The sequence below is a fragment of the Acipenser ruthenus genome, chromosome 15, assembly GCF_902713425.1.
Source record: "Acipenser ruthenus chromosome 15, fAciRut3.2 maternal haplotype, whole genome shotgun sequence".
Lineage (NCBI taxonomy): Eukaryota > Metazoa > Chordata > Actinopteri > Acipenseriformes > Acipenseridae > Acipenser > Acipenser ruthenus.
This window is the reverse complement of record NC_081203.1, coordinates 18,435,361-18,451,366: the sequence shown is the minus strand read 5'-3', so window position 1 is coordinate 18,451,366 and position 16,006 is coordinate 18,435,361. Positions and strand designations below refer to the sequence as shown.

The 16,006-nt window shown below is 40.4% G+C and overlaps 1 protein-coding gene across 6 annotated transcripts; it reads right to left on the bottom strand.

Moving 5' to 3' along the window:
* Positions 1–1,944: 1,944 nt before the first annotated feature.
* LOC117422228 (serine/arginine-rich splicing factor 5-like) lies at positions 1,945–15,489 on the bottom strand. Of its 6 annotated transcripts, none has more exons than XM_034036972.3 (8): positions 15,333–15,489; positions 12,711–12,850; positions 12,287–12,357; positions 9,996–10,100; positions 9,343–9,412; positions 6,898–6,971; positions 6,379–6,486; positions 1,945–2,862 (listed from the first exon to the last, which is right to left on the bottom strand). In XM_034036972.3, exons 2-8 carry the CDS (start codon positions 12,834–12,836, stop codon positions 2,553–2,555), a joined length of 864 nt encoding a protein of 287 aa, XP_033892863.1. In that variant the 5' UTR covers positions 12,837–12,850; positions 15,333–15,489; the 3' UTR covers positions 1,945–2,552. The 6 variants fall into 6 exon arrangements, 5 of the variants coding, with proteins under 5 accessions (XP_033892863.1, XP_033892864.1, XP_033892861.1 ...); XM_034036973.3 differs by having other exon boundaries at positions 1,945–2,859; positions 15,345–15,489; XM_034036970.3 differs by having other exon boundaries at positions 15,345–15,488.
* Positions 15,490–16,006: the final 517 nt, after the last annotated feature.

Sequence of the window (16,006 nt, the reverse complement as noted above, 5' to 3'; positions counted from 1 at the left end):
TTTTTGTGACAAATTATACATTTGGGGCTTGTTTTTTGGTTTTTATTAATTTCATTTTTCAGTGCTTATTTTTAGCAAGTTGAGTTTCATATCACTTTCTTTCACTTTTTATATACTGGATGAAATTATTGTTTTTGGTTATTTTCCAAAATGCTTGGGTGTTTTTTTCTGTCAAAATATGTATAGTAGTATCTCAACAGTACTTGTTCTGGGGTTGTTCTGGGGTTTTTGTGCATATGCAGGGATGGAAATAAAACTCCTATTGCATAGCGGTTTTACCCAGCCCAGGTTTTAATATAAGCCATTTAGCCCCAGTATATAGGATACAAGCTCAGGAGTGTCTTGTTAAACTCACAGTAAAACTAGAAATGGATCGAACTGCTATGCAATCATAGCCTTATTTACATCCCTGCATACAGTACTGTGCAAAAGTTTTAGGCAGGTGTGAAAAAATGCTGTAAAGTAAGAATGCTTTCAAAAATAGACATGTTAATAGTTTATATTTATCAATTAACAAAATGCAAAGTGAGTGAACAGAAGAAAAATCTACATCAAATCAATATTTGGTGTGACCACCCTTTGCCTTCAAAACAGTATCAATTCTTCTAGGTACACTTGCACACAGTTTTTGAAGGAACTCGGCAGGTAGGTTGGCCCAAACATCTTGGAGAACTAACCACAGTTCTTCTGTGGATTTAGGCAGCCTCAGTTGCTTCTCTCTCTTCATGTAATCCCAGACAGACTCGATGATGTTGAGATCAGGGCTCTGTGGGGACCATACCATCACTTCCAGGACTCCTTGTTCTTCTTTACACTGAAGATAGTTCTTAATGACTTTTGATGTATGTTTGGGGTCGTTGTCATGCTGCAGAATAAAATTTGGGGCCAATCAGATGCCTCCCTGATGGTATTGCATGATGGATAAGTTTCTGCCTGTACTTCTCAGCATTGAGGAGACCATTAATTCTGACCAAATCCTCAACTCCATTTGCAGAAATGCAGCCCCAAACTTGCAAGGAACCTCCACCATGCTTCACTGTTGCCTGCAGACACTCATTCGTGTACCGCTCTCCAGCCGTTCGGTGAACAAACTGCCTTCTGCTACAGCCAAATATTTCAAATTTTGATTCATCAGTCCAGAGCACCTGCTGCCATTTTTCTGCACCCCAGTTCCTGTGTTTTCGTGCATAGTTGAGTCGCTTGGCCTTGTTTCCACGTCGGAGGTATGGCTTTTTGGCCGCAAGTCTTCCATGAAGGCCACTTCTGACCAGACTTCTCCGGACAGTAGATGGGTGTACCAGGGTCCCACTGTTTTCTGCCAATTCTGAGCTGATGGCACTGCTGGACATCTTCCGATTGCGAAGGGAAGTAAGCATGTGTCTTTCATCTGCTGCAGTAAGTTTCCTCGGCCGACCACTGCGTCTATGGTCCTCAACGTTGCCCGTTTCTTTGTGCTTCAAAAGATCTTGGACAGCACATCTAGAAACCCCTGTCTGCCTTGAAATTTCTGCCTGGGAGAGACCTTGCTGATGCAGTATAAATACCTTGTGTCTTGTTGCTGTGCTCAGTAAACTGTCTTCAGCAACCTCACCTTGTTAGCTGAGTTTGGCTGTTCCTCACCCAGTTTTATTCCTCCTACACAGCTGTTTCTGTTTCAGTTCATGATTGTGTTTCAACCTACATATTGAATTGATGATCATTAGCACCTGTTTGGTATAATTGTTTAATCATACACCTGAGTATATGCCTACAAAATCCCTGACTTTGTGCAAGTGTACCTAGAAGAATTGATGCTGTTTTGAAGGCAAAGGGTGGTCACATTTATATATATATATATATATATATATATATATATACACACACACACACATACACACACACACAAACTATATATATATATATATATATTTTATTACACACACAAACACACACAGGAAAAAAATGTGTTAATCAGGTTATTCTGCCTTTTATTGCAACTGTGGTACCATTCAATAGAGCAAAAACTGTAAAGACAGACAAAAGGGGTACAGTTTTATTTATTGGGCGAAAAAAAAAGGTTGACAACCACTGGGTTAGTAGAACAAAAACACAGCCTGGGAAAAAAAAAAGTGGACAGCTTATGTTAAAACACCAATAACTCACTTAAGGGGGTGTCAAGTAAGTCATAGAATGTATGAAACTAAATTAAAAGAATGGAAAAATTATGAAGGTGCGGAAATTTTATTTAAAAAAAAACCAAACAAAAAAAAACACACACCTCTTTAGGTAACATTGGCTGTTGCAATCTCATACAGGCTGCAGAGTGCGGGTGTTGAAGAGATCCAAACATTATGGATGGATAACTGTAGTTTTCTAATTAAAATATATCATAAAAAATAAAAAAAAAAGTTATGCACAGTTTGTGTAAAGAGCATCTACTGTGGCTTTCTATTATGCAACCGAAAATAAATCACATCAGCAGCTGCTTTAACAGACCGGTCTGCAATTCTACCCAGACACGAGACCCATAATCACATCTACAGATACAGCTGGTGCAGGCAGGAAAACAGCTCTCAGTGCTGGCTCTCAGCCGAGGGGGACCTGGATCTGGACTGCCTCTTCTGCACTGGAGGGGATCGGGAGTGGGATCGAGACTTGGAGCGAGAGCGGGAGGGGGAGCGAGAGTGGGATCGAGACTTGGAGCGGGAGGGGGAGCGCGGGGCTGCCCGGAGAAGGGGCTTCCTCTCTGGGCTGCGGCTGAGCGAGCGGGACCTGGTACGGCTGCGTTTCCTGCTTCGGCTCCTGCTCGGGGATTTGGAACGGCTCCTGGATCGGGAACGACTGCGAGACCTGGTGTAGCTCCTGGAGCGGGAGCGGCTTCTGCTAAAACAAACACATTTACATTAGACCCACAGTATTTAAGTTTAGTTATAAATATACAATACTCAACTTGCTTTAACACAGACTTGTATTATCTAGAGCAGTGGTTTTCAACCTGTTGTACGCGTACCTTTGCTGGTACGTGACAGGCTTGCCACTGGTACGCACCAACAGTTCTTTTATGACGATACGATTCCCCAAAACACAATGCTCCCTAAAATCTCACCATCGTAATGTATCAATCTGTTTGTACCACTGAATCACAGAGACATGAGAAATTATGATGCAGGGCTAAAATGGTTACAAATGCAACAACAAAAACATTTTTTTTAGGGGCTTTTAGGGGTTTAGCACAAAAATGCTGAAGTGCGATAAGGATGGTAACAATTTGATCGAATAAAAATGCTTGTAAGTGCACAAAGCGCAATAATTAAAACAAAGGAAGTGAAAGGGTTACCTTACCAAGCTGAAAAAAGTTACTTTGCAAACTCCAATAAACCAATGTTATCTTTCGCCAGTCAAATCGTAGAGTGCCAAAATAAAGTTGAGTCAACACGTCTGTTGCGTCTTGCATCCCAGATACAATATATTCAGTTACATAGTTTACCGTCAGCAGTTTAAGTATGATTTAATTGCACAAGATTCCAGATGAGATCATATCTCTTCAGCCAAAGAATCAAGCACAGTAACTTAAAAGCACCATAACCATTATGTAAAACAATATGTAGCGGGACTTTTGTATTTAAGCATGGTCACCTGTTGCAGAGAAAACAAAGTTTATTTCTCAAACTGACCATTTAAAAAAATGTGACAGCATTACACACAGAAATACTTGGAACTGTAATTAGGAAGTGTACTATGTAATGCAGCTTACTTGATTGCGGTAAACAAAAACCCCACCATTTACTAAATTTAGCTCAGATTGTCAGATTTTCATTAAGACAATGTGCTTGTGGTGTATTTAATAATATCGTAAAGATAGCAGAACAAACTCACTGCAATTTAAACTTGTTTTTACTAAAGAATAAAGGGTATGTAAATCATAAGAGCTGTCTGTGTTACATGCGGTCAAATCAGGATGTCACTAACACCGAGCATGGCAGCTGCAGCATGCTGTGTCCATATTACTGTACAAATCTACACAATGAAAGGTGTGTTCATCCATTCACAACACTTGCAAATATTAAATAAACATGCAGAGTACATGAACAGATTAACCCATTCAGCAGAATGAGGCAACAAACAAGCGAGTACAGACACAAACCTGGTTGTAATGGGTAGGTCTCGGTTTTACAACAGCAGTTTAAGATTGCACAGTTACTGGTACACCTGGTGGTCCCTGCTGGAAACACTGCTACTTGAGATGAAAAGGTTGAAAACCACTGATCTAGAGGACCAAAGTGATGTCTGCTGTATCCATAAAGGTAAAAGCTGGAAGTGTGCAACTAAAGGCATAAAGTTTATCTACTTTATTCAGCATTTAAAAGTTAGACACTGATACAAAATATACGGATGCAAAAATGTAAAACGCAACTCAGGTCTAATGGATTTAAAGCAAATATTTTAAACAGATATCAAACAAAAATCACTGAAAATGTTAACAAATACAGATCAAAGATTCACGATATGTTTACAGTATGAAACCTGACAATGTCAAAATGAAAACATTACAAAGTTAATATCAGGTATGACCTTCCTGAGCATTAACACAATCCTGGCAGCGTTGACACATAGACCTGATCAGCCTCTGGACAGACTGCTGTGGGAAGTTCCACCATTCTTCTGGGCAGCTGCAGCCAGCTGGCGAAGGTTGGCTGGCCGCGATTGTTTCCTGTGGATGGCAGGAAACAATCTTTTGGTCCCACAGATGTTCTATTGGATTCAGGTCAGGAGAAAAAGCTAGTCACAGCATGACCTCGAAACTGTTCTCTTGAAGTCGTGAAATTGTAATCCTAGCACTCTGTGGTCTTGCATTGTCCTGCTGGAAAATCGACACTTCCGGATTGGCATGCAGGAACGGAAAAACTGTTGCCTCAAGGACTTCATCAACGTATCACTGAGCAGTAAGGTTGCCCTCAATCTGCACCAAAGGCGTTCTCTTGTGTTAAATTAGATTCCTCCCCACATCACACTTCCACCGCCCCACCGGTTGGCTTGAACAACGTAACAGTCAGCATAACGCTCACCACGTCTCCTCACACGTCGTCTTCCGTCAGGTCTGTTAACCCTTTGCGGTCCTATGTCGGACCTGGTCCGACATTACAATTTTCCTTTTCCGGTCCGGTCAAAAAGACGGGGCTATAGATGCAGTACTGAGTGTCCTGTTGATATGCAGTGCCTTTTAAACCTGTTTTACTCTGAATAAAATTACTTTTAAACAGCACGTGTAAAATAAACAGTGAGTGTGAAAATAAACCGGACCTGACACGCCTGCCGCCACCTCAGATGTTCTCTGGCTCACAGAAAACAGCGATTTAGTCTCTCAGCTGTCAACATGTTACCCCTGAACGGCCTCCGAACATGCAAATCATTTTCATGCAGACGGCGAGCTACAGTCATTCTGCTGATGCACGGGTTATTTCTTCCTGGAATTTCTCATACTGTAGCCACTGCAGTCTGAAAATGATTACGCAGATGGATCAGTCGGATGCAACGGTCCTGGGCCGGTTCTGGTGACCCTCTGCCTTCCAGGACCTGGTCTGTCCCTCAGAGTTGGTTTCCTAGTTTCTCTGGACTAGTCTGCTGATTGTTGAAGAACATCTCATTCTCCGGGAAACTTCACAGACAGACCGCCTTCAAATCATGCCGATAGCAACCAGGCGACCATTACTCAAGTGGGGCATTATTATTTATTTCTTAGCCGACGCCCTTATCTAGGGCGACTTACAATTGTTACAAGATATCACATTATTTTTTACATACAATTACCCATTTATACAGTTATTTATTTATTTCTTAGCAGACGCCCTTATCCAGGGCAACTTACAATTGTTACAAGATATCACATTATTTTTCCATACAATTACCCATTTATACAGTTGGGTTTTTACTGGAGCAATCTAGGTAAAGTACCTTACTTAAGGGTACAGCAGCAGTGTCACCCACCGGGGATTGAACCCACAACCCTCCGGTCAAGAGTCCAGCGCCCTAACCACTACGCCACACTGCTGCCCATCATATCTTCGCTGTTCTCAAAATCATGTTTTTTCGAATGGCTATTTACAGATTCTTAACTAATTTGGGCAATTTTAACTCAAGTCAAAATACCAAACACTGAGCACTTGGCAGTTTTATCCCAAGGAACAATACTACTCAAACAATAAACAAACCTATCTGCTCACTACTTAATGTAAATAATAGTATGTATGTGCCCAATGAGCTATTGATGTAATACTTACACTGTTGCATTTTCATTGTGCATCAGTATACATGCTCAGTTTGGGGGGGAATTGAGTAACAGTAAACCAAGTATAGTACACTTGGCACTCTACCCTTTTTACAAAACATGTATATACTTACTTCCTCTTGCGATCTTCAGTCAGTTTGAGTTTGCGTCCGTTAAGCTCAGTCCCATCTAGTTTATCAATGGCGTTCTTCATATCGCGGCGTGAAGCAAATTCCACCACTCTGGAAACAAACAGAAACACACATATATTAGAGAGGGATTACAGGGAGAGCTACAGGCTTTACTGGCGTTAGTACAGCAGAACCCCTTCATTCCCTATTTCCATTACCTCCTGCATATACAGAGAAAATAAAGCTGATGGCACAGAGCCCATGGGAATATAATGTGAATTAAATGTGTTCAGTAACCCTCTGAAATGTGTCAAGCACAAATGATGATTAAATACCAAATGATGGTAAAATACAGGCATTAAACTTAGTAATACTGAATGGTTAAGATGGAGAAGCAAATAATCAATTAAAATATTTGTTGATGACTGTAAACTAGTCTACTTCACCAGTAATCGTAGCAGCACTAGCTGAAACCAGTTCTGGTATGTAATACATTGTGGCCTGGTTTGTACAGGAACTTACCCTTCATTCTTGTTGGATGTGTGTGCATCCACAAATGTGACTTCACCAACCTTCCTCATCATATCCTTCAGATCCTGGTTTGTAAATAAGAAAACAAGATGTTACAAAAACACTCAGAGAAATCTTATTTTATGGTTCCAATTTTAGAATGCACATTACAGCTCTTAAACACATTATAACAAGACAATGCATACCCAAGATTTGTGTCTGCATTACAAAGAAAAAAGAAAACCCCGCAGTCCAGCATAACACCAGCTTCACCTGCTTGAGAGATTTAGAGATAAAACTTCAACCTCCTCCACAGACTGTGCTGCATTAATGGACACCAACAGCAGAGTCAAGGATCAGCCACTCAGACTGAATGCTCAGTTGTGCATTATCTGGAAATCACATCTCTTGGCTGAGTCAGGACCCCACCCTAACAGGTAGAGGCTACATCCAAACCCATGGCCGTCTGATGAATATTTTCAGTGTGGTAAATCCTTTCGTGTTCTGAGCTGCATCTGTGTATCCAATCACTACTTTCAGAAGGCTACAGCACATTGCTTTGGCAGCATTCCAGGCATTTAAAAAAAAAAAAAAAAAAAAAAAAAAAAAGAGAGATTCCTCTTTCAGAGATAGAGGTGGATTACCCATGTAAGATTATTGGCAGTCCATGACCGGATTACACAAGTACCCGACTTAACCCTTCCGTTATGGCGGCACTAGAAATCGTTCATATATGAACGATGATGTAATGGTGACGATAGACACACATTTTTTGTTTTTTTTAAACAACCATCGATTGCTTAAAAAAGTCCTGTTAGGTCAGTCAGACCTCAAACAGGTCTAATGTTCACCGGAGTGGAAGGGTTAAGTGTGGAAGGAAACAGTTAAACCCCTAAAGAGGTCTCCAAAGGGATGCAAAGCAGGGATGTGGTCTCGTTGGGATGCCCCTGCTCAAGGGTAGAATATACCACACTACAGGTGGCAATACCATTAGGTTAGGACACTGTGGAATAGCAGCATGTGGCTTCCGAGATTAAAGGTGTCAGTACTACAGCGAATGAGAAAAAAACGATCCAGCAAAAGGTGCAAGTACAAAGTACTCCATCTTCTGTAGTCCCCCATTCTCAAATTTGGCAACTGCACTCTCCATGTAGCTGAAAAGCAAATCATCATGGGAACCAGCTGCTTGAGCGGATTACTAACAGTACAATCTGGCTCCACAGTGCAACTGCTACTTGCAAACTGGTAGGTGCTGGCTTTTGGATACGGCTTAAAACACAAGCAAAAGGTGATGGGTAAAGGAAATAGCTTAAAAGGGCACAGTTCAAGCAGTGGATGCCTGAAATCCTGATAAAACACTTCAGCCAAATACCCCTGTCCAAATTCAAGTATATTCAACTTGTATCTACTGAGAGAAAGCCCTCCTCCCACCCCAATCACATTAGCTATGGCGCTACTTACCATTCAGAACCCAGGGCGGACCTTAAGCAAAGAGCCACTTGTCCAAATAGCAACCAGACCAAGCCTTGTATAGCCTTTGAGAAAGGGATGTGGCTTTGGGTTTCGGAATCCAACTTCCATAAGAAAGGAACCACCAGAGAAAGGAGGCTCCAACCGTTAACACCCCCTTCCGCCAGCAACAGAAAAAAAAAACCAAATGGGGAAGAAAAAAAAACTGCAGCCAGGGAAGCCAGACCACAGACCCTCAGGATTGCAGCTATGGACCTCCTAAGGCTGACCTGCGCTAGACCACTTTCACCCGCTAGGGGGCCCCAGCCAAGATCTAGACCACGGCAACTGTGTGTAGGGAGAGGCACCAAATGGACACTATTCAGGACAACAGCAGCAGAGGTCGCTAAATAACAATAGACACCCATCCCCCTAGTCCCATAAGGGAGGGGGGGAGGGTGCAACGCCACTCAGGAGATACCAGATAAGAGCAGGTTTAAAATAAGGTTTAAGACATACTTGGTTAGAAGCTTAGAAATAAAATGGATTGTTTACAAGATAAGATTTACAAAACTACCTAACAAAAAAAGCTGTTTATATAAAAAAAAAAAAAAGTATTGCATAGTATACTGAAGCTTCACATCATTTTTAACCAGCATCCCAGGTATAAAACTTTGAGGTAAGGGGAGGGGGTAGAGTACAAATTGACAAGTGGATTTAATTGTTAGACAAAGAGCTCTGATCAATCTGATGAGGTCTGGGTAATGAATCCAGGAGAGAGCACCAACAAGGAGCACTACATACCCTTTCATGGCTTGGATGGGTGAGTGCGTGCCTGCATATTGCTGGTTCCAACAGGGTTTACAGAATTAGTTCGTTTTGTTTCTCAAGGAAGTGTTCTGTTTTTAAACCTGTGTTTTATCAATGGGATGACGGTTTCATGCCAAAAATCAGAAACAGAACAAATTCAGCTGGAAGATTCAATTAAACTTATATCCGTGCTCTAACCTGCCAACTTATCCGGGACGAGAGGTTCTCAACAATGATTCTGTGCTCTGTGCGCACAGGAGGACCATACCTGCAAGACAAAGTATACATTTAAGGCTGCTACAAAAGCATGCAATGGCTTATCAGAAACATGTTTGTCAAAGTGCATTTCAATGGTTAAGAAAAAGGCTTGTCTTTATGCAGGTCTTACCAGCTTTGCTTTACAGTTACAATCCTACAGAATAAGCCAGGTGCATTTAAGAGTGAAGTGTAGCAGACCTGGGGTCAATTCCAATGCAATTGTGCAATTCTTAAATAACAGCAATTACAATGTCATTGTAGTTGAACCTTGGCACACCCTCGGAATTGTAATTAAACCACATAATTGATCGATTGCAGTTCAATTACACATTTGTCACTCAACCACTTTTGGTGACCCCCATTTATTTGAAAAAATAAGCTATATAATATGTTTCTGTATTTGTACCTGAGATTATTGCTTGGTTATTTTGGATAACCACAATAAACATGTTAATGTGTGATGTTGTAATTGTAATCACTGCAGCACAATTGCAACTAATTGAATAAACCAGCATTTTAATTGTAACTTCAGCACACCATTATGCTAGAATTGTAATTATAATTGGCCACAGATCTGAAGCGTAGCATCTTACATTGAGCCGCGAGTTCGACGATAGCTGCTGAACCGCGGAGAGAACCTTCCACCACCACCTCCACCTCCTCTCCCTCTGGGAGAGCGGGCATGCTCTATTGTGACCCTGTGTAGAAACCAAACAAGAGTTAGTCTCATCATACTCAATATATCACAGCCAATACATTGAAGAGATTAGTACAGTACACCCTCGCTATACCGCCCTTCATTATAACGAACCCGGACCCTGGACCCCAAATAAAAAATGATAATAAATCCACACTGTCAACATCCCGGTCTGTACGCACAGGATGCCACCTCCGCAATGAAGTCAACTCTTTTGTCTTAATAAAAAGCGTGAGCTGTGTAACTATGCCTCCGAAACGAAAATCATTTTATGTTGCAAAGCTGGAAACTATACTGATCATTTGAAAAAAGGAGTAATGCAGGAACATCTCTGTCGTGAATATAGGTTGTCAAAAGGCACTCTTTTTGGCTTGTTCAGCAACTATGTGACAAAACAAAACTGATTAATGAAAAACAAAAACAACGAATCTGATGAACTTCTCATGTCGGGTTGATTTGGAATAAAAACTCAGTTTGGGATTCTTGCATGCTGGATTAAGATTTGATGCACTTCGATTCATGTCAGATTGATTTTGAATAAAAGTTTAGCTTCAATTTGGGATTTTTAATTCAGTAACAAATTGGATAAAGCAAAGGCAGAAAACTGCATACATGAGACGAACAGGTACATGGAATTCTACTTCTAAATCACAATCTCATCTCATTAACTTACTCCAACAGTTTATCATTCATTTAGATTGTCCTTTCGCTAAAAAGAACCCCTCGATATAACGAACAAGGCTTGGACCCCAACGGGTTCATTATAGCGAGGGTGTATTGTATATCTATTCTGTGGGTCGTGTCCTTGTGCTAACTTCGGGGGTATCGTCAAAGTTCAGTAATGTGCTTGGTAAATTGCTATTAAACAAGCTTTAAAACATAAAAGCAAAAGAATACACTTTAGAAGGAGATAGTTAGCAGTACATTTACTCAATTCACCAACGGTTTTAAAAATATCCCCCTAGTACTGGAATGAAAGCCAATCAATTTAACTGATCCACTGAGGAAGGCCCCATTTGGTTATTTTGTGGGGCCAGACAGTCAAACAAAAGTGTCCAATTTATGGTTGTCTAAATACTAAAATCATACCTAATCATAAGAATAAGGAACACAATAAGGAAAAATTATCAATCTCCAATATTAAAGATAAACATGGCACCATTATAACAGAATAGCAAAAAATTAGAGACATTTAAATCTTTTTATTTCAGTCTATATAAACCAGAATCCAAACCTGTGATTAATTAATTTAGTCTAGAGTTAGAACAAAAACCAGGAGGGACACCAGGCCTCCAGGACCAGGATTGGAGACCCCTGCCCTAAAACAGAGGAGTGAACCGGTTTGTTTCTAATATATATACCATTTTTTGATAGCTAATGGAGAGTAAATTTTAATGGGTCAGACATCTTAATTTGCCAAATGATTCTGTCTTTTGGGGCAAAATATGTAATAGTGCCCTCTCAGTTTCTAAAAATGCAAAAATCAACCTTATTCAATATAAAGTTCTTCATAGAGCACACCTTTCCAATAGAAGGCTGTTTCTAATGGGACTCAAATACTCAATTATGTCAGTACTGTCAGGGAGATGAACTAGACAATTATATCCACGCACTATGGCACTGTCCAATAACAGAAAACTACTGGAAAAGGTACTGAGCTCTCTGTATCCTTGGCTCGGAAATTCCTGACTCTCCTGCACGGTGTCTACTTGGGGATCTACCACAATTTGAAACCCTTTTAAAAGGAAAATAAATTATTATTACTATCCTTCACTATTGCAAAAAAAAGTAATTTTACTAAACTGGAAACACAGAACAAACTTGTTGGTCTCTCGTGGTTAAATGTGTATATATATTTATCTTATTTATTTTATACTGTATGCTGATATACACTTGCATTACTCTGTGTATGCATGTATGTATAGGTATTTGTATTTAGGTGTATTGGCATAGTTACACAAAGAGCACATGCTCTGTTTTCCCAGTTATTTATGTATTTGTTTATTTAATCCCTCCCTTTAGTTTGCTTACATAATAACCTTGCAATGATATCCAAAATTCTGTAACAAGGTTCCCTGTGGAGTGGGTGGGTTCGGTGGGAAGGGTGGATGTGTTTTGTTCAATTTGTCTTACAATAATTTAATAAAAAAATAAATCATACCTTAGCCTTACAAATCTATGTATTACCTTTCATTGCACAGTTCTTTCCCATTCAGTTCATAGACTGCATCATCAGCATCTCTGTGGTCATCAAACTCCTGTATAACAAGCAGTCAGGCATCATTTTAACAATGGAAATGTAGTGGGGGAAAAAAGTTGCTGGGCATGTACTGTACATAGGTTTGCAACATCTCTACGGATATCTTTGAATGCACAAAGTGTGCTCCAGGTGTTTTTGAGCATGGGAAAGCTTAGCAGTAAACACATCAAGACCAAATCTTCAGGAAACAATGTTTGAAATCTGCTAAAAGACTTAAAATCAAATCATGTTAAACGTGTATGCTACAATGGGTAGTGTCCCATTACATTTAACATGTTTTTTTCTAGTGTAAAATGTGTATATGCAGTTCTAAAGTTCAATAACAATGCACAGACTAAGATAGAAACCTACCACAAAGCCAAAGCCGTTTTTTAGATTGATCTCCCGAATGTGCCCAAATCCTCTGAAAAACTTCTCTACATCCCTCTCTCTGGCGTGGGGGCTCAGCCGACCGATGAACACTCGACATCCACTCATTTTCAAATGCTTCACTGTGGAAAACACAAGCAGGGATCTAGAAATCAATTGAATTCTGAGAGACTCCTTGTCTAAATTTGATTTAAAAAGCTGCTTCTGCGTAATGGAACAAACATCGCAATTTTCAAACAGGAAATAAACGTAACATTGTGTTCGTGGTAACATGCACACGAATACATTTCTCTTTTAATCCATTCTAGTTAGTGAAGGTAGCGTCGCCCCGACATTGCGAAGTACTGCGTTAAGCCAAGCTTGGACTTACCAACGTCAATACAGGGGTCGTGTTCCTCAATAAAAGCAACTTACAGCTCCACGTAGAAATATAGTATACTACGACCACTGGCACTATTAAAGCCTAACTAGACAACAGCACGACGACCGCTAACAACTACAGATCAGGAACAAGGACTCCCTTCTTATCCAGCCAACACTACTTAAAGGTTTCAACATCCCTCCCCTCGACTCCTTCTTCCATCGGGTAAGGGACATTAACTCACACACTCAAATAGAAAACTTCCATATTTTTTGCTTATTAAGCTTTCATAAGTAATTGTAATAACAACAAAGTTATTTACAAAAATATAGTAAACAAAAATACAGCTGCAACTTCAGTCCATGCCACATCATATGCGATTACACCTAACCCCTAAACCTATCACTAGCAAACTTTTACTATTTCAACACTTTCTCTGAATTATACACAGTGTAACAATTATTTATTTTTTTTTTGGTTCCTGGGTAGTAAGTGTTATTTCCTAATTGCTTATGCCTCAAAAGTATAGAAAATGGCTATTATTCCCCACAAACTTTGCTTTTGTGACCAGGACAGTGATATTTTTAAATGTACCTATTTTCCAGAACATTCCAGATAGATTCAGTGCTGAGTAAACTTGGAGTAACTTCTAGAACTTTCCAGTAATATAAATAGTAGTATAAATACATGGGCCTTAAGCCCACCAGTTCAGTTTAGTTCCAGCTGCCTAAGTGGATACATAGCTGCATTTTTCTGAGATGACATCAAGAGGCTGCAAGCATCCGGCAGACGCATTTTGCTATGTCTGCGGCCAATTTATCAAGACAAGAGAGAAAAAGTACTCCGTGGAAGCATCTGCTAAGATGTGCGAGGCCTACAAGGCATATTTCGGCATGCCTGTCGGGGATCAAGACAAACCCTGGGCACCTCATTTCACCTGCGAGCACTGCAAAAAAACTCTGGAAGGTAAGATGGACAATTGGACCACAGATAAAGAAGATCCTGGAGTGCAATGAATTCCCCAAGAAGCTCACTAGTAAGGAGAAAGCGGCTTGGAACAGCTTTGTCGCAGTGGTTCGGGGCTTCCTGGGCAATCACAAGGCCGAAAACTATGTGGAGCTGGTTGAGACTCTGGTGAAGAACTACGGCACAATGGGCTGTAGGATGTCCCTCAAAGTCCATATCCTTGATGCTCATCTTGATAAATTCAAGGAGAACATGGGAGCGTACTCGGAGGAGCAAGGCGAGCGCTTCCACCAGGATATACTGGACTTTGAACGCCGCTACCAAGGACAGTATAACGAGAACATGATGGGAGACTAATAACACTTACTACCCAGGAACAAAAATTGTGTTACATATTGTTATTTCAACACCGTTTCTTTTGTACCCTCTAGCGGCCTCTAGTGGCTACTACACCAACGCTCACCTCCCTGAACTACAAGACAATACGCAGTAACGTTTTAACCAATATTTCATAAATGCATTCATAATTTCTGTATTTTCCTGACTTTACTTGTGTTAAAATGACTTATTAAAGCTTAGAAGCTGCTTTATGTGATTCTGGGATCAATAAGCTACTAACAAACAAACGAGCAAGGTGGGCCGAATGGCCTCCTCTTGTTTGTAAACTTTCATGTTTTTAACGTGCACACATTTGGCAGAATGTTCTATTTTTGAGAGGGTGTGTTAAGTGTACCGTAACCCAACCAATAGTCAAATATTTACATTTACCAAGAAACATTACCAGACACAAATTAACCATGTATCCACATCTTGCAAACCCACTGACAGCAGTCATTTGGGGGTTTCCTGTTATCAGTAAGAGACATGAAATGCTTATCTATATATTTTAGAGAAAGTGAAATGGGTGGTTATATAATTTAACAGCTGCTGGCAGCCACGGAATCAGATTTTCTTTTCTTTCTTTTTTAGCCAATGTTTTTTCTTGTTTTTTTTCAAATTGGCGTAAACAGTTATTTTACATTGTGAGGGACCTTGTGCCATCACATAACCTTGCTCTATCACACATGTATGTATAAATCTCAAGACTGCGTGAAAACAAACAATTCGTCAGGCAGCGAGCCGCTCATATTTTTTTAATTCACAGTAAACGAAACAAAATATTGTATTTCCCCGCCCCCTTGAATACTCACACCTTTTTAAATTGTTTACATATTTGCTTCACACACCCAAACTCTCGGAATATTTCGAGTGACAGGCCTCAGTTTTAAATGCTTCACCTCAACACTCACCTCCTTCCCCTCGGAGATCTGCTAGAAAATGGCGACGGAATCAGAAAGGCAACCGGAAAACGATCCAGAGTGCAGCACGCGAGCAGAAGCGTCGACACCTGCAGGCTCGGAGGTGACATTGACATGGAACGCCGCGCGAGTGAAAAACGCGCGTTATTTAGAACACGATTCAAATATCTCGTCCACGTTCTGTTACCCAGAGCACCTGCTGCTGCTGCTTCAATTTTAGCGGTTGTTGGCGCATCTAAATCAGCGCCCTCTACCTATATATTTCCACATGTATTCCTCCCCCTGTATTTTCTCCCATTTCTCTATGCTTTTTATAAATGTGGCTATACATTTCTCTTTCTCTCCCTTCTACCTTCAAAATATAATGTACTGTTGTTACTTCAATTTCTATTTCCCTTAAGTTTCTGTTCAATATGTTTCTTTGCTGAATATATGTAAAGTGTCTGCTGAACACAGGGACATATGGTCCCCTTAAATATATGTTTCTGGTTCACCACAAAAACCATAGCAGCACAAACGTTGGTTTCAACGGCACTAACCAGCACAAACAAATGATATATGAACGAGTCATCAATGTTAGTGCTGTTTGTAGGGGGGCAACTTCACATAGCCTGCTATCGGTCTTTTGTCTTTTTAATTCTGGTTTTGGTTTT